Source organism: Condylostylus longicornis, unplaced genomic scaffold (genome assembly GCF_029603195.1).
Source record: "Condylostylus longicornis isolate FDR11 unplaced genomic scaffold, ASM2960319v2 ptg000252l, whole genome shotgun sequence".
NCBI lineage: Eukaryota > Metazoa > Arthropoda > Insecta > Diptera > Dolichopodidae > Condylostylus > Condylostylus longicornis.
The window spans coordinates 206,929-225,118 of record NW_026578217.1 but is presented as its reverse complement, the minus strand read 5'-3'; the positions used below and the strand labels follow the sequence as shown (position 1 = coordinate 225,118).

Sequence of the window (18,190 nt, the reverse complement as noted above, 5' to 3'; positions counted from 1 at the left end):
TGTGAATTGTGACTCCCTTTAAAATGTAATGACCAAACAATTACGAGAGTCCTGCGAAACACTGATTTACAAGGTAGAACTGCTAGAAAAAAACCATTCATTAGCAAGAAAAATAAGAAGGTACAATTATAGTTTGCTTATTGATACATTTTGAAAGATTTTTCTGGAATGATGTATTATTTAAAGATGAATGTAAATTGAATATTTTTGGATTGGATGGAAAGATTAAAGTTTAGAGAAAAGTAAATGAATACTTGAAATCACAGCATATAGTACACACAGTTTTGGTCATCACAGCATGTTACAGCATGTGGTAAAACCTGGTGTTGGTCATGTAATGGTTTGGGGTGCTTGTTCAGCATTTGGAGTTGTTAATTTACATTTTATTGAGGGAAATATGAAGAACTATCTAGACATTTAATTATTTAGATATATTGAAAAATAATTTAATAATTAAAACAAAGTCCTAATAAACTAGGAATTGGTGACAAAATTCATATATACCAATATAACGACTCAAAACATACCGCTGCAATAGTAAGGGAATGGCTATTATACAACTGCCCGAAACCGATAAAAATTTTACCGCAACCACCAAAATTCAATATAATTGAAAATTTGTGGCACGAATTGGAGCTGGAAATTCGGAAACATCAGATATAATAAAAATGACTTAAATAAAAACTTATTAGAAGAATGGCAAAAAATTTTTCAAGAATATACAAAAACTCTTGTCGAATCCATTCCAATTCTGTTTAAAAACGATAATTAAAGCCAGAGGTTCTGTTACTAAATATTAAACATGCAATATAATGCAATATCATGCTATTTTTTGCGAAATTAATAAGTGGGCTATTTTTATTGTGATCTAAAATTTTTAGCATTTAAACATTTATAAATTGTTATTTAGTTTGTTTCTATTATGTTGAAGTTTTTTTGTTAAAAATAATTTTATGTTCCAAAACACTAAAAATTTTCTTGATTTCATATAAATTTTTTTAAAAGATTTAATATTTGATGGAAATGCCACCCTCCACACTTCGCACAATTTTTCCCAAAAGCCTCACATTAATTTTGTTCATGGTTTACGTCAATATTTGACTTTAATTTTTTATTCGTCCGTACCTTGACATTGCAAAACATCAAGCCCTGATCCTTGCTTTTTTTGTGAACGATTTGTAAAATTGCATATACATTTTTGCCGAAATGACATTTCTGAAGAATCATTTTTTTATTGCTGTTTTTTTTTGGGAAAATTATGATTTTTGCCTATTTTCATTTCGGGTTTTCTATACGAAAAGTTGACTAAAAGCTAAAATTTTTTATAATAAAATGAAATTTACAGTTTTCTAAACAACATGTCAAAAAATCATATTTAAATTTTTACTATAATTTTGATTAAATATATTTTCGAGTTTTTTCTGCATTTTTTTTGTACCGCCACGTTAGACAACATATCTGAGAGAATTGAAAGTAAAAAATTATATTACACTGAATAAAAAAAAAATTTTTTACTCTAGAATACACAACTTAAAATAAAATCAAAAAAAAAGCGTATTGAATTTTAATTTCGAATATAAGTTTGGAATTATTTAATTTTAAGTTTTATAATTATGAAATGCTTTTAAAATTTTATAATAATTATTAATAAGACGTCGTTTCAAGTTTTCCCCAATACAAAAACACACATAATAAAAATGTTATAAAGAAACTTGTATAAGTTTTAAAGTTCCTAATGCGGTAGTTAAGGTAAATCAGTGGGTTAACATTACTAACAATGTGAAAATATTTCCTATTAAAACCAAAATCACATTCATACCTAAAAAAAATATATGGACTTTTAATACAAAATGAATTCATATATGCAATAATTTTTATATTAAAACATATAAATTTAAGTAATACAGTATACGCATGGAAAATATATAGATATGTGATATAATTATGTAATATCACATTTATAAATATATATGTATATCACATATATAAATATATATATATATATATATATACATATATAAATATATATATATATATATATATATACATATATAAATATATATATATATACATATATATTTTTTTTTTCTACTAGGTGAAAAAATCTCGAAAGACGAAGAAGGACGGCTCTATCTGCCTTTTTCCTCCGACAGTGGGGGAGCGTGATTCCTACCCTAAAAAATCACCTAAATTCTGAACGGATAAAACTGGTCCTACAGACCAAGTATTACCTCCGCGCTAACTTGGTTTTTTCGTGCAGGAATTAAATACCTTCCATAAGGAAATGGGTATTTCGTGTTAAATCGAATGGTCTTGTTCGTTTAAGTCTTTCTGTCATAACGCCATTGTCTAGCAGCCGAGCTGCTTTCATATTTACATGCTGTTTTAGATGAGCCCTATGTCTTGTATCACAACCCCTAATTTCATCCACAACCAAAGGAATTCCTAAGTCCCTGTGGATATCACTGTTACATATATACCATTGCGCATTTACCATGCCCCGTAGATCTTTATTTTGGAAGGTTTGAATTTTGTTAATGTGAGTCTTCTTGGGACAACCCCGCAACTGAATGCCATATCGCCATATTGGTTTAATGATTTAGTTATAAATTAATATCTTATTATCAATTTCCAAATTGGACTTACGACCTAGGTGCCAATAATTTTCTCTATATTTATTTTCTAATTCTATGTGTTTCTTCTTTATATCTCTTTCCACCTTAGTTTGACATCTAAAGTCGTTCCTAGGTATTTTGCTGAGTTATGGATCGCTACGTTCGTTCCACTTACGTTAATTTGTGGTGGATTCACTATTTTCGGATTGGTGAAGTTTATGTGAACCGATTTTGCTTCATTCAACTTCACCCTCCAATCTCTAGTCCACTGGCTTATTTTGTTAATTGCCTCCTGTAATTTTTTTTTGTCGAATCGTCAATGTTCGCTCCTATTGCCAATATTGCAGTATCGTTAGCAAAAGTGGCCATCGTAGCATTTTCTATTTGTGGCAAATCACTCGTGTAAAGCAGATACAACGTTGGGCCCAATATGCTGGCTTGAGGCACACCTGCCTTTATTTCTCTTAGCGTGGAGTATTCAGCATCTTGTTTAATTCTAAATAATCTATCAGCCAAGTAAGACTTCAAAATTTCTACAAATGACGATGGTAACATTTGCCCTAACGTAAGTATAAGGCCCCTGTGCCACACCTTGTCGAATGCCTGTGCTACGTCTAGAAACATAGAAGAGTAGATTTCCTTATTTTCCAAGCTTTTTTCTATAGTATTAGTTATTCTATGGACCTGGTCTATTGTAGAATGGTTTCTTCTAAAACCAAATTGGTGGTTCGGTATTAGGCCCCCATTTTCTATTATTGGCTTCAATCTCCTTAGTAGCAGCTTTTCAAAAAGCTTAGACATCATTGGTAACAGTGAAATGAATGTAAGACTTTGTTTCCCTCAAGGATTTCCCGGGTTTCGGCACCATAATTACCTCCGCGACTTTCCAAGCACAAGGAACATACCTTAAATCCATAGCTGCATTCATGATTTTCGTCAGATGTTCCAATGCCTCGTCTGGTAGCTCTCTCAGTACTTCCGCAGTAATAAGATCAAAACCTGGCGATTTTTTCAACTTCAGGGATCTTATCTCTTCCGCAACCTCTAATTGAGTAAGTGGAACTATGCAGTCTGCTTCATTTGCAATAGATTTTACCAAACCCACATCTGAGATTATTCCGTTTGGCGTGAATATGTTTTCCAAGTGATCAGCAAACAATTCGGCCTTCTCTATATTGCTCCTCGCCCAACTGCCATTTGCTTTCATCAGTGGCGGAGCGTGCCTAATCGGTCTCTTTTTGCTCCTTGCCGCCTTCCATAAGGAATAATTTGTTTCCCTCGTAGCTGACAAGTTCTTTATATAATTTTCGTGCGTTGCCGATTTAAATTCTTGGATTTTTCTTTTAAGCACCTGGAAAAGTCTGTTTAAAACAGTTTTATCATCAGGGTGACGCGAACGTTGCCATCTACGTCTGGCCCTTCTCTTTTCACCTACTAAATCAGTTATTTCTCGAGGATAACTATTTGCTGTCGGTTTGTACTTTTACATTTTTGTATTGTTCCATGCAGCTCTTTGTACGATTTTAATAAATCCTTCTAACTCCACATCTAATTGCTCTTGATTGTATATTAATATTTACGTCAATATTGTTTATTATTTCATATCTAAAGCTCATCCAATCTGTAGTGCTATTTGTTAAACTGGGCATAAATAATGTTTTAGTTATTTTTTCACTTAATAACTATAAATATTTCACTTAATAAATATGTATGTATATCACATATATATCACATATATATCACATATATATCACATATATATCACATATATAGATATCACATAGTTTTATGAAGTTAAAAAGGACCCTCTATAGATCCCATAAGAATACGTTTGAATTCGTTAGCTGTGAATTGTGACTCCCTTTAAAATGTAATGACCAAACAATTACGAGAGTCCTGCGAAACACTGATTTACAAGGTAGAACTGCTAGAAAAAAACCATTCATTAGCAAGAAAAATAAGAAGGTACAATTATAGTTTGCTTATTGATACATTTTGAAAGATTTTTCTGGAATGATGTATTATTTAAAGATGAATGTAAATTGAATATTTTTGGATTGGATGGAAAGATTAAAGTTTAGAGAAAAGTAAATGAATACTTGAAATCACAGCATATAGTACACACAGTTTTGGTCATCACAGCATGTTACAGCATGTGGTAAAACCTGGTGTTGGTCATGTAATGGTTTGGGGTGCTTGTTCAGCATTTGGAGTTGTTAATTTACATTTTATTGAGGGAAATATGAAGAACTATCTAGACATTTAATTATTTAGATATATTGAAAAATAATTTAATAATTAAAACAAAGTCCTAATAAACTAGGAATTGGTGACAAAATTCATATATACCAATATAACGACTCAAAACATACCGCTGCAATAGTAAGGGAATGGCTATTATACAACTGCCCGAAACCGATAAAAATTTTACCGCAACCACCAAAATTCAATATAATTGAAAATTTGTGGCACGAATTGGAGCTGGAAATTCGGAAACATCAGATATAATAAAAATGACTTAAAAAAAAACTTATTAGAAGAATGGCAAAAAATTTTTCAAGAACTCTTGTCGAATCCATTCCAATTCTGTTTAAAAACGATAATTAAAGCCAGAGGTTCTGTTACTAAATATTAAACATGCAATATAATGCAATATCATGCTATTTTTTGCGAAATTAATAAGTGGGCTATTTTTATTGTGATCTAAAATTTTTAGCATTTAAACATTTATAAATTGTTATTTAGTTTGTTTCTATTATGTTGAACTTTTTTTGTTAAAAATAATTTTATGTTCCAAAACACTAAAAATTTTCTTGATTTCATATAAATTTTTTTAAATGATTTAATATTTGATGGAAATGCCACCCTCCACACTTCACACAATTTTTCCCAAAAGCCTCACATTAATTTTGTTCATGGTTATACCCTAATGCCTAATTTAATCATTATATGTAATACAATTACATCCTCTCACATTGCAATTTTCAAATAATATACACCTATCCCATCGTATGCTTATTTAACCTTCTTTCATTTGATGTATGTATATTTATAGTCTTCTAGATTCGTTTTATTCTCTTTTATTTTTAGAAACTACTTCATTCTTTAATTTATTTTTTAAATTTTAGTATTTTCAATCGATTCGATATTTGAACAGAGTACTGCAAAAGACCTATCCTTATTACTTTTGGCGTCAAAAGTTTTAAATTATGTGTTGCCCATTCGGTTGGTTGCAAGCTGCTAGTTGTTTTTTGGTTTCGTTTAAACAATTACATCCTGAGAATTGTACTCTTCAACTAAATTTTTGATTATTCTAAGTTTCTCATCGTTCTTTTCACAAGCTTTTTGATCAAATTTGATGTTCTGCAACTGCTGCATATACACTAAGTCCTCGAGATACGACATTTTTGATTCCAGAAATTTATGTCGTAACTCGATTTGTCGTTTGAGGGGGAAAAAAAATGTATTGAAACAAAAAGTGAATTAGACAAACTATGTTATACAATAATTTATCTTTTTTTCACAAAAAGGTAACAAAGTTTGAAAAAAAACAACAAAATATAATAACAAAATCAAAAAAATTCAATGATATAACAAAAATAAATAAAGTAAAATCTAAATAAGTTGATATTGTATCACTTCAATTCGTATTCTTAACTACTAACTAGAATTTTTAACTAGAAAGAGTTCCTTGTTGAAGTATGTGCTTTAGTCTCGTTTTATAACTAAATTCGGTATAGATTTTTATTCAAAAAACAGTAAAATCTGTCAAAAAAAACAATTTTTTTTTTAAATTTTCAATGTCGTATTAGGAACAATGTCGTAAGCCGAATAAAAATGATCCAAATTTATATCATGTCGTAACTCGAAATGTCGTATTAGAAGATGTCGTATCTCGAGGACTTAGTGTATTTTGATTTAAAAGTTTCCAAAAACGTTTTTATTTCGATTTCATTTTTGTTGAACCCGTTCTCGAAGCACAATTTGCGTTGTTTTCTAGGTTACTTCTTGCTTTCTAGGGTAGTTATTTTCCGGTTTTAAGTTGTACCTACTTATAAGAGGAAATGACATTTTCAACTAACTATTGATTGTTTTGTTTGACAAATAATAAGTTTGTTAATAAATTTTATAGAGTTTTATATATCTATATCTATATTATCTATGATTAAGTTCTTAAAATTTTTTGAAAAAAAATTTTCAAATTGATCGAATCGAATTTAGTCGCAATCGAATATTTTTTTTCTTGGAAAAAGAATGATGGGCCGCACTTCGCCGACGAATGCCAAAGTTCATTTCAAGCCAACAAGCTTTGGGTTTGAATTTCCAAATCTCAAATTTATCATTTGATAACTTTGCCAGATGTCCGACCGGTGCTAAATTTTCTGTATTTGGTATTTGAATTAATTTTAATCTTAAAATTTTAACAGTTTTTTTTTATAACCTATTAATTGAATGTTGTATTCATAACCTGTTAATTAATTATAGTGTTAAATTTATTAAATAATATTTAATCAGATAGTTCTCTTTACTAACTAAATTATGCAGGGTGTTTCGTGTAAGGTGGAAATTAATTTTAGGGATGACTATTTGTCCAATTTCCATCACAAAGTCGAAGAGGGTGCAAGGGAGAGAGGTGCAGATATACTTGCTTTCGACCTACAGCTGGCTGAAAAAAAGGGGTCGGATTTTTCCTGCATATAAATAAATGGTTATAACTTTGGAATCATGCAGTAATCATCGGGGGCTTGTTTCGCAAGTGATTGATTGTTCTTTATTTTGGGTCTTTCAATTAATTTGATTGCCATCGTTTTCGAGATAAAACTTGGACGCTGTTGGGCCATTAATGTTATGTATAGCAAAATTATAAAAGCTCTTATAGCGCATCGAGAAAAAAAATAACGATTTTTTTTTTGAGATATTTGGCGTTTTTTTTAACTTTCAATTTTTCAATTCACTATTATTTGAAAGTGCAAGTCTTTCGCCTATGATCGGTATAATGTTAGATATACATTTTTTAATGTGATTTTTTTATTTTGTGATTTAAAATTCAAGATCATTTCAAACCATCTGCAATGACTATTGTTGGATCGGTAAATGGATATAAATTTTTATATTTTCGTGATTTAATTTTAAATTTTTCTTTTTATATTAAATTAATCATTTACGTTTTTTTTTTATTTTTTTTTATTATTCCTATTATTATTATTGCAATTATATAACTTATTAAGTTTATTATTATTGCTTAACTTATTAAGTTTAACTTATTTCAAGCAATTTACTTATAGTGTTTTAGGTGTTTGGAGAAAGGACCCAAAGTCATGGGTCTTCTTCTTTTTAGACAGCGAGGAATTTTGTTGTCTTGCACCGCACGCATTTCAGCAATATAATTTTTTTCTATTGTGTTGATATGTTTGATGGTGGATTTCCTGATTTCCTGTATATTAACAACTTATAACAATATGACCGTTCATCGTAGATAATATATTGTTAATGTCACGATTGTTAAACTTGTTGCGATTGTTTTTTTATCGAAGGAAGGAGGAAAGCATGAATGCTACTAACATGCCATTCTCTGGCAAGCCATAGTCAGTTATGTGTTTTACCACCAAAACCTCCTCCTTATATTCTGATACTGGTCCCCTTAGACCAAGCATGAAATTTTCTTTAATATACATTGGAAGAGACTCAACGCTCCACGATTTGAATCCCGGATAACAAGAAGCCGAAAGGCCTCTACGTTGATATGTTGCTCCAGACTAGCTTTATGTCTCACCTCCCTTTCGTTAATTTCTTCAACTACATATGAAATCTTTAGATCTCTGTGCAAATCTCCATTTGGTACACACCAAGGGGCATCCACCATATTCCGCAAAACTTTATTCTGGAACGTTTGTATTCACTGGACATGTATTTGCTTGCCACATCCCCACAACTGGATACCATATAACCAAATCGGTTTAATAATTTGGCTTTAGAGCAGGATATTATTCTGTATCGGCAACCTTGACTTGCGACCTTGGAGCCAATACATTTCTTTATATTTTAATTCTAATTCTGCTTTTTTCTTCTTAACATTTGCCGCATCTTCTTAGATATTTTGCCGCATTTTTCTGCCCAACATTTATCCCATTTAACTTAGAACGTGGAGGGTTTACAAGAATTTTATTTGTAAAATTTACTTGTGCAGACTTAGTTTAATTTAATTTTATTTTCCATTTTTTCCAACACTATTGCTTGCCTGCTGCAACTTTCTTGTGGTGTTGTCAATATTTGATGCTACTGCCATAATTGCAGTTTCGTGAGTATATGTAGCCACAATCGTGTTTTCTATTTGAGGCACATCTTTTATAAAGAGTAGATATAGTATTGGACCCAAAATACTGCCCTGAGGCATAGCTGCTCTTATTTTTCTAAGTGTGGAAAAGTCCCCCTCTTCTTTGACTGTAAATATTCTGTCGGTTAAATAAGAAGAGAGAATATCTACGTATTGCTTTGGTAATCTTTTTTCTAACTTGTGCCAAACCTTGTCAAAAGCGTGTGCGTCTATAAAAATTGCTGCACGAATTTGCTTCTCCTCGAGGGCTTACTCAATAATATTTGTAATTCTATGAATTTGATCAGTAGTTGAATATCCTGCTCTAAACCCAAATTGGTGGTTCGGAATTAATGACCTCTCTACATTAATTCTTTTCAATAATAACTTTTCCAAAAGTTTCGACAAAATTGGTAGCAGAGAAATTGGTCTATAAGACTTGGCCTCATTTAGTGGTTTATCACGTTTTGGCACCATTATAACTTCTGCCCCTTCCAAGCATTAGGCACATATTTTAACCTTAATGCAGAATTCATTACAAAAGTCAACATTGTTATACCTTTTTTCGATAATTGCTTCAGTATCTCAGAGAATTAAATCATAACCTGGTGTTCCTTGACTTTAAACTTTGTATTTCTTTCACTAACATATTTCTCTTTGTGCAAATGGAGCGATAACGTTTTTTGTTCTCACGTTTCCTATTTCAGTATTTATGTTTGAGTGTATGTCATTTGGCCTAAAAATTTGTTCTGCAAATATTTCAGCGTTATCCTTATTTTCTTTTGCCCATTTGTCATCGGTTCCCCTAATAGGGCGACATGTAAAATTGGTCTTTTAATATTTTTTGCAGCCGTCCATTAGGAATAATGATTTTCTTGTTCGGTTGACAAATTTCTAATGTAATTATCAAACGAATCTTCTTTGATTTTTCTTTTTAGCTTCTGAGTGAGTCGATTGAGTGCAGTTTTATTGTCAGATCTCGTGAGTTTTGCCATCTGCGTCTAGGTCTTCTCTTTTCGTTTATCATATTCAGTATTTCCCTTGGGTAAGTCATACCCACGGATTTATACTAATATTGTTTTGTATTGTTCCATGCGCTTTGTACGATTTTATTAAAATTCTCTACCTCCGAATCCAAATCATCTTGGGTTCGTAATTTAATTCTTAAGTTTATTTTGTTCTCTATCTCTTCTTTAAAACTAGTCCAGTCAGTTTTATCAACATGGGCTTATTCTGTTTCCTCGTAACTGTCTCAGCTAAGCAGTTAAGCAGCTATTATAAGTGCAGAATAATCCGAATCCAAATCATAGTTATCTTCTAAACTAATGAAATTTGGCGAGATTTTCTTGACAATAAGGAAGTCTAGCAGATCGTGTGTCTTATTTCTGTCACTTGGCCAGTATGTTGATCTGTCAGTGGATTGGCAGTAACAACCAATCTCTTTAATAGCTTTTCTTAGCTCTCTACCTCTTGTTGAGGTCAATGTAGAACCCCAATCAGTATGTTTGTCATCATAATAACCTTCCAGAATAAACCTTTCTTTAAAAAGATTCAGGAGATCTTTGAATGAACCACCGTTTATAATACGTCTCGGAGGACAGTAAAGTACACCAAGATCGAAATTTTGTTTATAAGACTATTCGTACAGCAACAAATTGGCTATTGTCTCTTTCTACTTTACTTATTTCATTATGTTTTATAATATTCGTTATCAAAATAACGCAACCATTTTTTGATTCATTATTAGGATGCGCCGCTTTATATTCCATGTATCCATTAATTTTTATATTTGTTTGCTGTTTTAAATGTGTCTTCGTTACTAAACATATATCAATATTTTGGGTCTCTAGGAATATTTCTAATATACGCTTTTTATTAAGAACGCCATTTGCGTTACACATATTGCAATTGTTATTTTATCTTCGTCCATTATTTTTTATTCTTTTTGGCGTACATACATAAACATTATCATGCTTGTCTTCTAATCTGTCCGATCTCAATGAAATTTCGTTCACACTTTTTGTCATATTGTGCATCATTTGCATTATATTTATATTGCTTTCAACAGATTTTTTAGGTGGAAAATCCCTTCGTTCTTTGGTATGGTTATATGTTTCGCCCCTTGCCACTTGGGCATATTGTATTCCTGCGCTCTTTTACTCAATGTAATTGTTTTTGGGGTTTTTGGTGTTTTGGGAGTATTTTTTGGTGCTATTTATATTTGTTTCTGTTTTGTAAGGTTATTTTTCCTTTTGAGCACTTTTCCAAAAAATTTTTTGAAAAAAGTGCTTATTAGTTTCACTCTGTTCGTCCGTCCGTCCGTCCCAACGATAACTCAAAAACTAATTGAGCTAAGTTCACCAAATTTTCACAAATGATTTATTGTACTAAGTGCCAGAACCCTATTTAAATTGGACATGATCGGGGTACCGGTTCGGGTAGCTGCCATAAAACTTCAAAATTTATTTGGCTATATCTCAGAAACTATTAAAGCTGTGGTATTGAAATTTCACACAAACAAATATATTAATAGGGCCAATGTGTCCCACAAAAGTCGTTGAAATTACTTGGCTCCTTCTGGTACCTGCCATACAACTTCAAAAGTTATTTGGCTATATCTCAGAAACTATAAAAGCTATGGTATTGAAATTTCACAAAAACGAATATATTAATAGGGCCAATGTGTCTGATAAAAGTCGTTAAAATTATTTGGCTCCTTCTGGTACCTGCCATACAACTTCAAAAGTTATTTGGCTATATCTCAGAAACTATAAAAGCTATGGTATTGAAATTTCACACAAACGAATATATTAGTAGGGCCGATGTGCTTGATAAAATTCGTTAAAATTTCTTGGCTCTTTCTGATAGCTGCCATACAACTTCAACAGTAGTTTGACAGACACAGTGTTTTGAAAAACACATTGTACTGAAATTTTTCATAAATTAATATACGGCAACTCCATAGTCAGTTATGGCATCATTATTCGCACATAGGATAACGAATTCGTACGGGTATCACAGAGTTGGCAAGGTCAACTCTATTTTTTTCTCGTTTAATATAGGATTCTTTTTAATATAGGATTCTACAAGTTTCTTAGGCAAATTTCTTAGGTAATACATGCAGTTTGGCAATCGGGCCCTCGTGCTATAATTTATAAAATGCCTGGGCAACGTCTAAGAATGCAGCTGAGCATATCCCTTTTTCTCTAATGCGCTACCGATGACATTTGTGGTTATATGGACTTGGTCAGCGATTGAGTGGCTCCTTCTGGACCCAAACTGTGTTCAGAAAAGCTGGGTTATAAATTATTTGAATTCCTCAAGACGTTCCCCAAGACGTTCAACGAAATTTTGAATCGAGGTAAAGATTGAATTAAGATATTTTTGTAATGATTTAATTCGTTGTTGTTTTTGAACCATCATTTAACAAACGCATTGTGACTGTTAATCAAGGTGTATTAACTTTTGTAATAAAAACATTATATGTACGTAGGCATTTTTTATTGTAATTAAGAACCTATAATATATGGAGTTCTGTATCAGGTTTTGTGGATTTTGTAGATTTCTAAAGATAGATTGCAACTCTAGAGCATTTTCTCTCAAGAGCCACAGACAACATAACCAGCTGGGCCCCCTATACCTCCACTTACTTATATTATATCGGTCCCATTTAAATATCTTGGCGGCCGGAGCAGAACGGTCATATAAAATGTGCATGGTGGTTTCTTCATTATCCTGACAAAATCAACACAAAAGCAGTCAGATTTGCTGTTTGCAGATGATATTTCAATGTCCATTGAAAAATATTGTACTAGCATCAATCTGCAGAATCTAAAAAAAGAAAAGAAATTTGTTTAAATTTCAAAATAATTTTAAAATATACATAAAAAAATATATTTTATTTTTATTTTATATTAGCAAAATATTTTTTTTTATCTTATAGGTGAATTTTACCAACTAGTTAAAGTTTTCTAATAATAAAAAACAAAAAAATACCAAAAAAAAAGGATTAAGCTTAAATTTGTTTTTTTTTAATTCTTTAAAATAATAACAAAATTTTCTGCAACACTCACCAAATTCATGAAGTAAAAATTATAACCAGAAACTGCGTTTTTGCTTTGGTATCATATTTATGTCTTTGAAAATAATGTATTGATTACTTTTTATGTCATGTGGTATGTATAAATTTTGTGTATTGAAGTGATTTTATATTCCTGGTTTTTAGAAACTAAATTGGAGATTATGGGTATAATCGGAAAGTAATCGATGCAGCATCGATGTGTAATCATGCAAAAATCACGTACGAAAATGCATCAATACCGTAATACTTTAAAGTTTGGTGTGCAAAAATGTGGAAAATACGCATCGTATGCGCACCATATTAAATCGGCTATGCATCAATTTTTGTTGCGATTTTGTATTGATGCGAAATTTTTTGAGTGGAAGCTGAGAAGCAAATAATTTATTATTTTAATTCAATAACTAACAAAGTTTATTATTTCGTTATGCACAGTATTAATATTTTTAAATGTTCCATTATATTAAAATCTCCAAAACTTAATTGCAATTAAAAAAAATCTGATGTGGTCAGCACATAACCGACCGCAATGTCTCAATGCACAGCACTTTTTCGAACAAAATCCTGCTGTCAGTTGGAAAACATATTATTAAATGCTGATAATGTTCAATTGTCTTTGCTTAAACCTGTGGACATTCTTCCTCAAACTTCCTCAAAAAATTATAATGCAGTATCATTTGACTATAAAGAAGAATTCAGCTCTTCAGAGATAAATGATTTTAAATGGATAGTCTTGTCAGAAAACTATGATAGAATTAGTCCTGCAATGCTCAAAATTCCATATTTCGTTATTAAAATGCATGTGAAAAGAATTAGTGATAAAGAAAATATTACTCTTTTTAAAGAACGTATTGCTAAGAAGTACTTTAACTGCGATTATCAAACTTTGTGTAATAAAGAAATTAAGCAAATGATATTAAATTACTTATGTTGTTCTTTCTACCCAATGTGTAACTGCATGTTTAAAAAATAGTAGCTGATTTGTTATACAAGATAGATATAAGAATTGATATAAATATAAAATAAAATTTGTCTTAAACCCCACATTTACTATTTACTATTTATGTATAAATTGTATAAAGATACAGCTATGCAACACTAGTGAATTTCTCACTACTGCATAGTTTATATTTTTGTTTTCTATTTTATTTTTAATTTTCATTCAGATTTTAATATATTTTTACCGACCGTATTGTGTAAACAATAGGTAGGTTATGTAATGGCAACAAATTTTGCATATCGAGTTTTCGGTGGGAACGTACTTCTCCATAGTAGGGAAGTGTAAATAAACTATTTTTAGCAACCTGTCGGTCTGTCGGTCTGTGTGTGCACGCGTGTATCTCAAGTTCGGCTGAACCGATTTTGATGAAATTTTATATGTAAGTTTGTTTCCACCATGGCACGGATCGATCAACTTTTGGTATATATCAGGCCTCGGGAACTGAACTTTTTAGCGGGCCTGTTTTACATTTTTGAACATTTTGAAGAAAATATTCAACCGATTTACTTGAAATTTTATATAAAAGCACAGCTCGACCGTCCGCAAAAATTCGTATGTTTTGGAAGAAATCAGGCATCGGCAACTAGACGTTTACTACGGGCCAAATATACATTTTTGTGTATATAAAGAGAAATAATCAACCGATTTCATTGAAATTTAATATATGAACTCCTCGTATTAAAACAATGAACATATAAATTTTTTGGAAAGATCAGGGCTCGAAAACGGATTTGCGGGCCGATTTTACATTTTTCACCATTTTGAAGAAAGTATTCAACCGATTTACTTGAAAATTCATATATAAGTTTTGCTCGATCATACGCAAAAATTCCTAACTTTTGGAAGAAATCAGGCATCAGCAACTGGGCGTTTACTACGGGCCAAAAATACATTTTTGTGTATATAAAGAGAAATAATCAACCGATTTCATTGAAATTTAATATATGAATTCCCCGTATTAAAACAATGAACATGTAAATTTTTTGGAAAGATCAGGCATCGGCAACTAGACATTTACTACGGGCCAAACATACACTTTTGTGTATATAAAGAGAAATAATCAACCGATTTCATTGAAATTTAATATATGAATTCCTCATATTAAAGCAATGAACATATAACTTTTTTGGAAAGATCAGGGCTCGAGAACTGATTTGCGGGCCGATTTTACATTTTTCACCATATCCACAGAACGAATTGATGGAATTTCTTGAAATTTGATATTTGAGTTCTGGTTGTTACCGAAACTAACTGACGAGCATTTCAGGGAATTCGGGTAGCACAAAGCGAAACTACTAAGAGCCAAATTTACATTTTTCTAAGTATGTTAACTATAAGCTTACTAATGTCCTAAAAATTGGAAAGAAGTATTTAACAGACATTTTTATAATATTCTGTAACACTTCAAAATGATGAAAAATGTAAAATCGACCCGCAAATCGGTTTTCCAGCCCTGATCTTTCCAAAAATTTATATGTTCATTGCTTTAATAAGAGGAATTCAAATATTAAATTTCAATGAAATCGGTTGATTATTTCTCTTTATATACACAAAAATGTATATTTGGCCCGTAGTAAACGTCTAGTTGCCGATGCCTGATCTTTCCAAAAAATTTATATGTTCATTATTTTAATATGAGGGATTCAAATATTAAATTTCAATGAAATCAGTTGATTATTTCTCTTTATATACACAAAAATGTATATTTGGCCCGTAGTAAACGTCCAGTTGCTGATGCCTGATTTGTTCTAAAAGCTAGGAATTTTTACGTACGGTCGAGCAAAGCTCATATATGAAATTTCAAGTAAATCGGTTGAATATTTTCTTTAAAATGGTGAAAAATGTAAAATCGGCCTGCAAATCAGTTTTCGAGCCCTGATCTTCCCAAAAAACTTATATGTTCATTGTTTTGATACGAGGAATCCATATATTAAATTTCAATGAAATCGGTTGATTATTTCTCTTTATATACACAAAAATGTATATTTGGCCCATAGTAAACGTCTAGTTGCCGATGCCTGATTTCTTCCAAAACATAGGAATTTTCGCGGACGGTGGAGCTGAGCTTATATATAAAATTTCAAGTAAATCGGTTGAATATTTTCTTCAAAATGTTCAAAAATGTAAAACAGATCCGCTAAAAAGTGCAAGTTCCCGAGGCCTGATATTAACTAAAAGTTGATCAATCCGTGCCATGGTGGAAATAAACTTACGTATAAAATTTCATCAAAATCGGTTCAGCCGAACTTGAGATACACGCGTACACACACAGACCGACAGACCGACAGGTTGCTAAAAATAGTTTACTTACACATCCCTACTGTGGAGAAGTACGTTCCCACCGAAAACTCGATATGCAAAATTTGTAGCCAACACATAACCTACCTATTGTTTACACAATACGGTCGGTAAAAATTTTAATAGATTTTCAATTGTTAATTTTTAACTTTTATACAAAACCTTTTCAAAATAAACGCCAAAAAACATATGATTTAGATTATTTAAAATTAATTCTACATTACTGAATAAGAGACATTTGTCGGCTTTGTTGAAGCAGAAAATAATTTGGATCAAGTTAACAAATTTAAAAAACAATTACATTGTTTTTTAACTAAATTTTCAAAGTTATCTATATTGTTATATATATCTAAAGGTTCCTGCTTTTCCTTCCTGAAGATTTGATTTTCATAAAAGAGGTATACATTATTTACGTGAATAAATTATAGATCTAAAATTTATTAAAAGAAATTATTTGATAAAACAGTTATTTTTTGTTTATTTGTTCACATACATGTATATGAGTAATTGAACGAATTTGGAATCGATTTCAAATTTACTCATTTCATGGCCATCAATTTTTTAGTTTTTAGTGAAAAGGTGAGAGCAAGTTTTGCAAATAGGGGAAAATGGAAAATTCAAATAAAACATAGATATTGTGAAACAAATTTCCGATTTATGAATTTTATTTTTTTATGATTTATTCTTAAATTTGTTTTTGTTTTTCCTTCAATAATTTGTTTTCCTTTTCTTCTTTTCAGCAATTTTTATTCATTTTTCATTTTTGGCGGCATTTTTTTGGTTAAACGTGATGTGCTTAAATATTTGGTGGACATTTAGGTAAGTAATTTTAAATAAATTGCATTTAGTTAGTAACAAATTAAATATATGTACCATACATAATTTGTGTGTTGCGAATTGTATCAATTAATTTTACGGTGCCGTTCACATAATACAACAAAATGTAAGACTAAATCTAGGACAAAATATAGAAACCTTGCCAGAAACTTACATCTTGAACGATTTAGAAGTTTCGTAAACATGTACACGGGCGGGCGGACGAAAGGACGGACATAGGAAAACTAATAAGTACTTTTTTCAAAAATTTTTAGCTGTTTTTATTATTAGATTTTTGTTAAAAGTCTAAAAAGTTTGTTCGTTAGAAGAAAACATTTTTCCCTCTTCACCCCTTAAGTTAATGCCTTTCAAAACTTCGAGTTTTTATGAAATTCGAATTTTCGGCAACTTATATTTCCGAAACTACAAAATTTTTCAAATTTCTATAAGTGCAGAAATCTAACGGCAAATTCCATGCCGTCAAAAATTTTCTTAACTCACGCAATTAACCCTTAAATTCGAGCATTATGTTGACGTCTCTTTAATTTTTTTATTATTATTATGCTGTTTTAAATATTGCTGCGTTATAAATCATTGGTTTGATCCAACTTTATTAATTATTAAAGATCTATATCTATAATTATGCAAAAAAATACTTTTAAGATTTCAGTTAGACTTAAGTTGAATTTAAGAGCAAAGCGTTTTAATACGTAGTTATATTTTCTGATTAAATAGTCTTTATTCAATAACTTACAAGAAGGTTATATAAAGAAAAAAGTTATATATACTTCTTTTAGTTGCAAATACATGTGAAAAATGTTATCAGGCGTGTAATATTTTATTATTTTTATAAACTGAAATAGTGTCTTTATATCTGACAAGTCCCAATGCTAAGAGAGAATCTTGAAATCGCGACCTTATTTTATATGGGTTTTTTTTAAATTGAAATGGCTATTTTTTGAGGAGAAATAACAAAATAAATTCATAATAAAAAACACGTAAAATTCCGAAAATATATTTAAAAAATCAATTAAAAATAATATTTTCCTTAACAATTATTTGAAAATTCT

The 18,190-nt window shown here is 30.7% G+C and overlaps 1 protein-coding gene across 3 annotated transcripts in view; it reads left to right on the top strand.

Annotated features, from left to right (window-relative positions):
- Positions 1–18,190, top strand: part of LOC129616616 (probable G-protein coupled receptor Mth-like 1) — a 224,743-nt gene that overhangs the window by 31,262 nt on the left and 175,291 nt on the right. For all 3 annotated transcript variants that reach the window (XM_055532247.1, XM_055532248.1, XM_055532249.1), the window contains exon 2: positions 17,045–17,123. In XM_055532247.1, the coding sequence (XP_055388222.1) occupies positions 17,045–17,123 (79 nt within the window). The remainder of the gene's footprint in view (positions 1–17,044; positions 17,124–18,190) is intronic.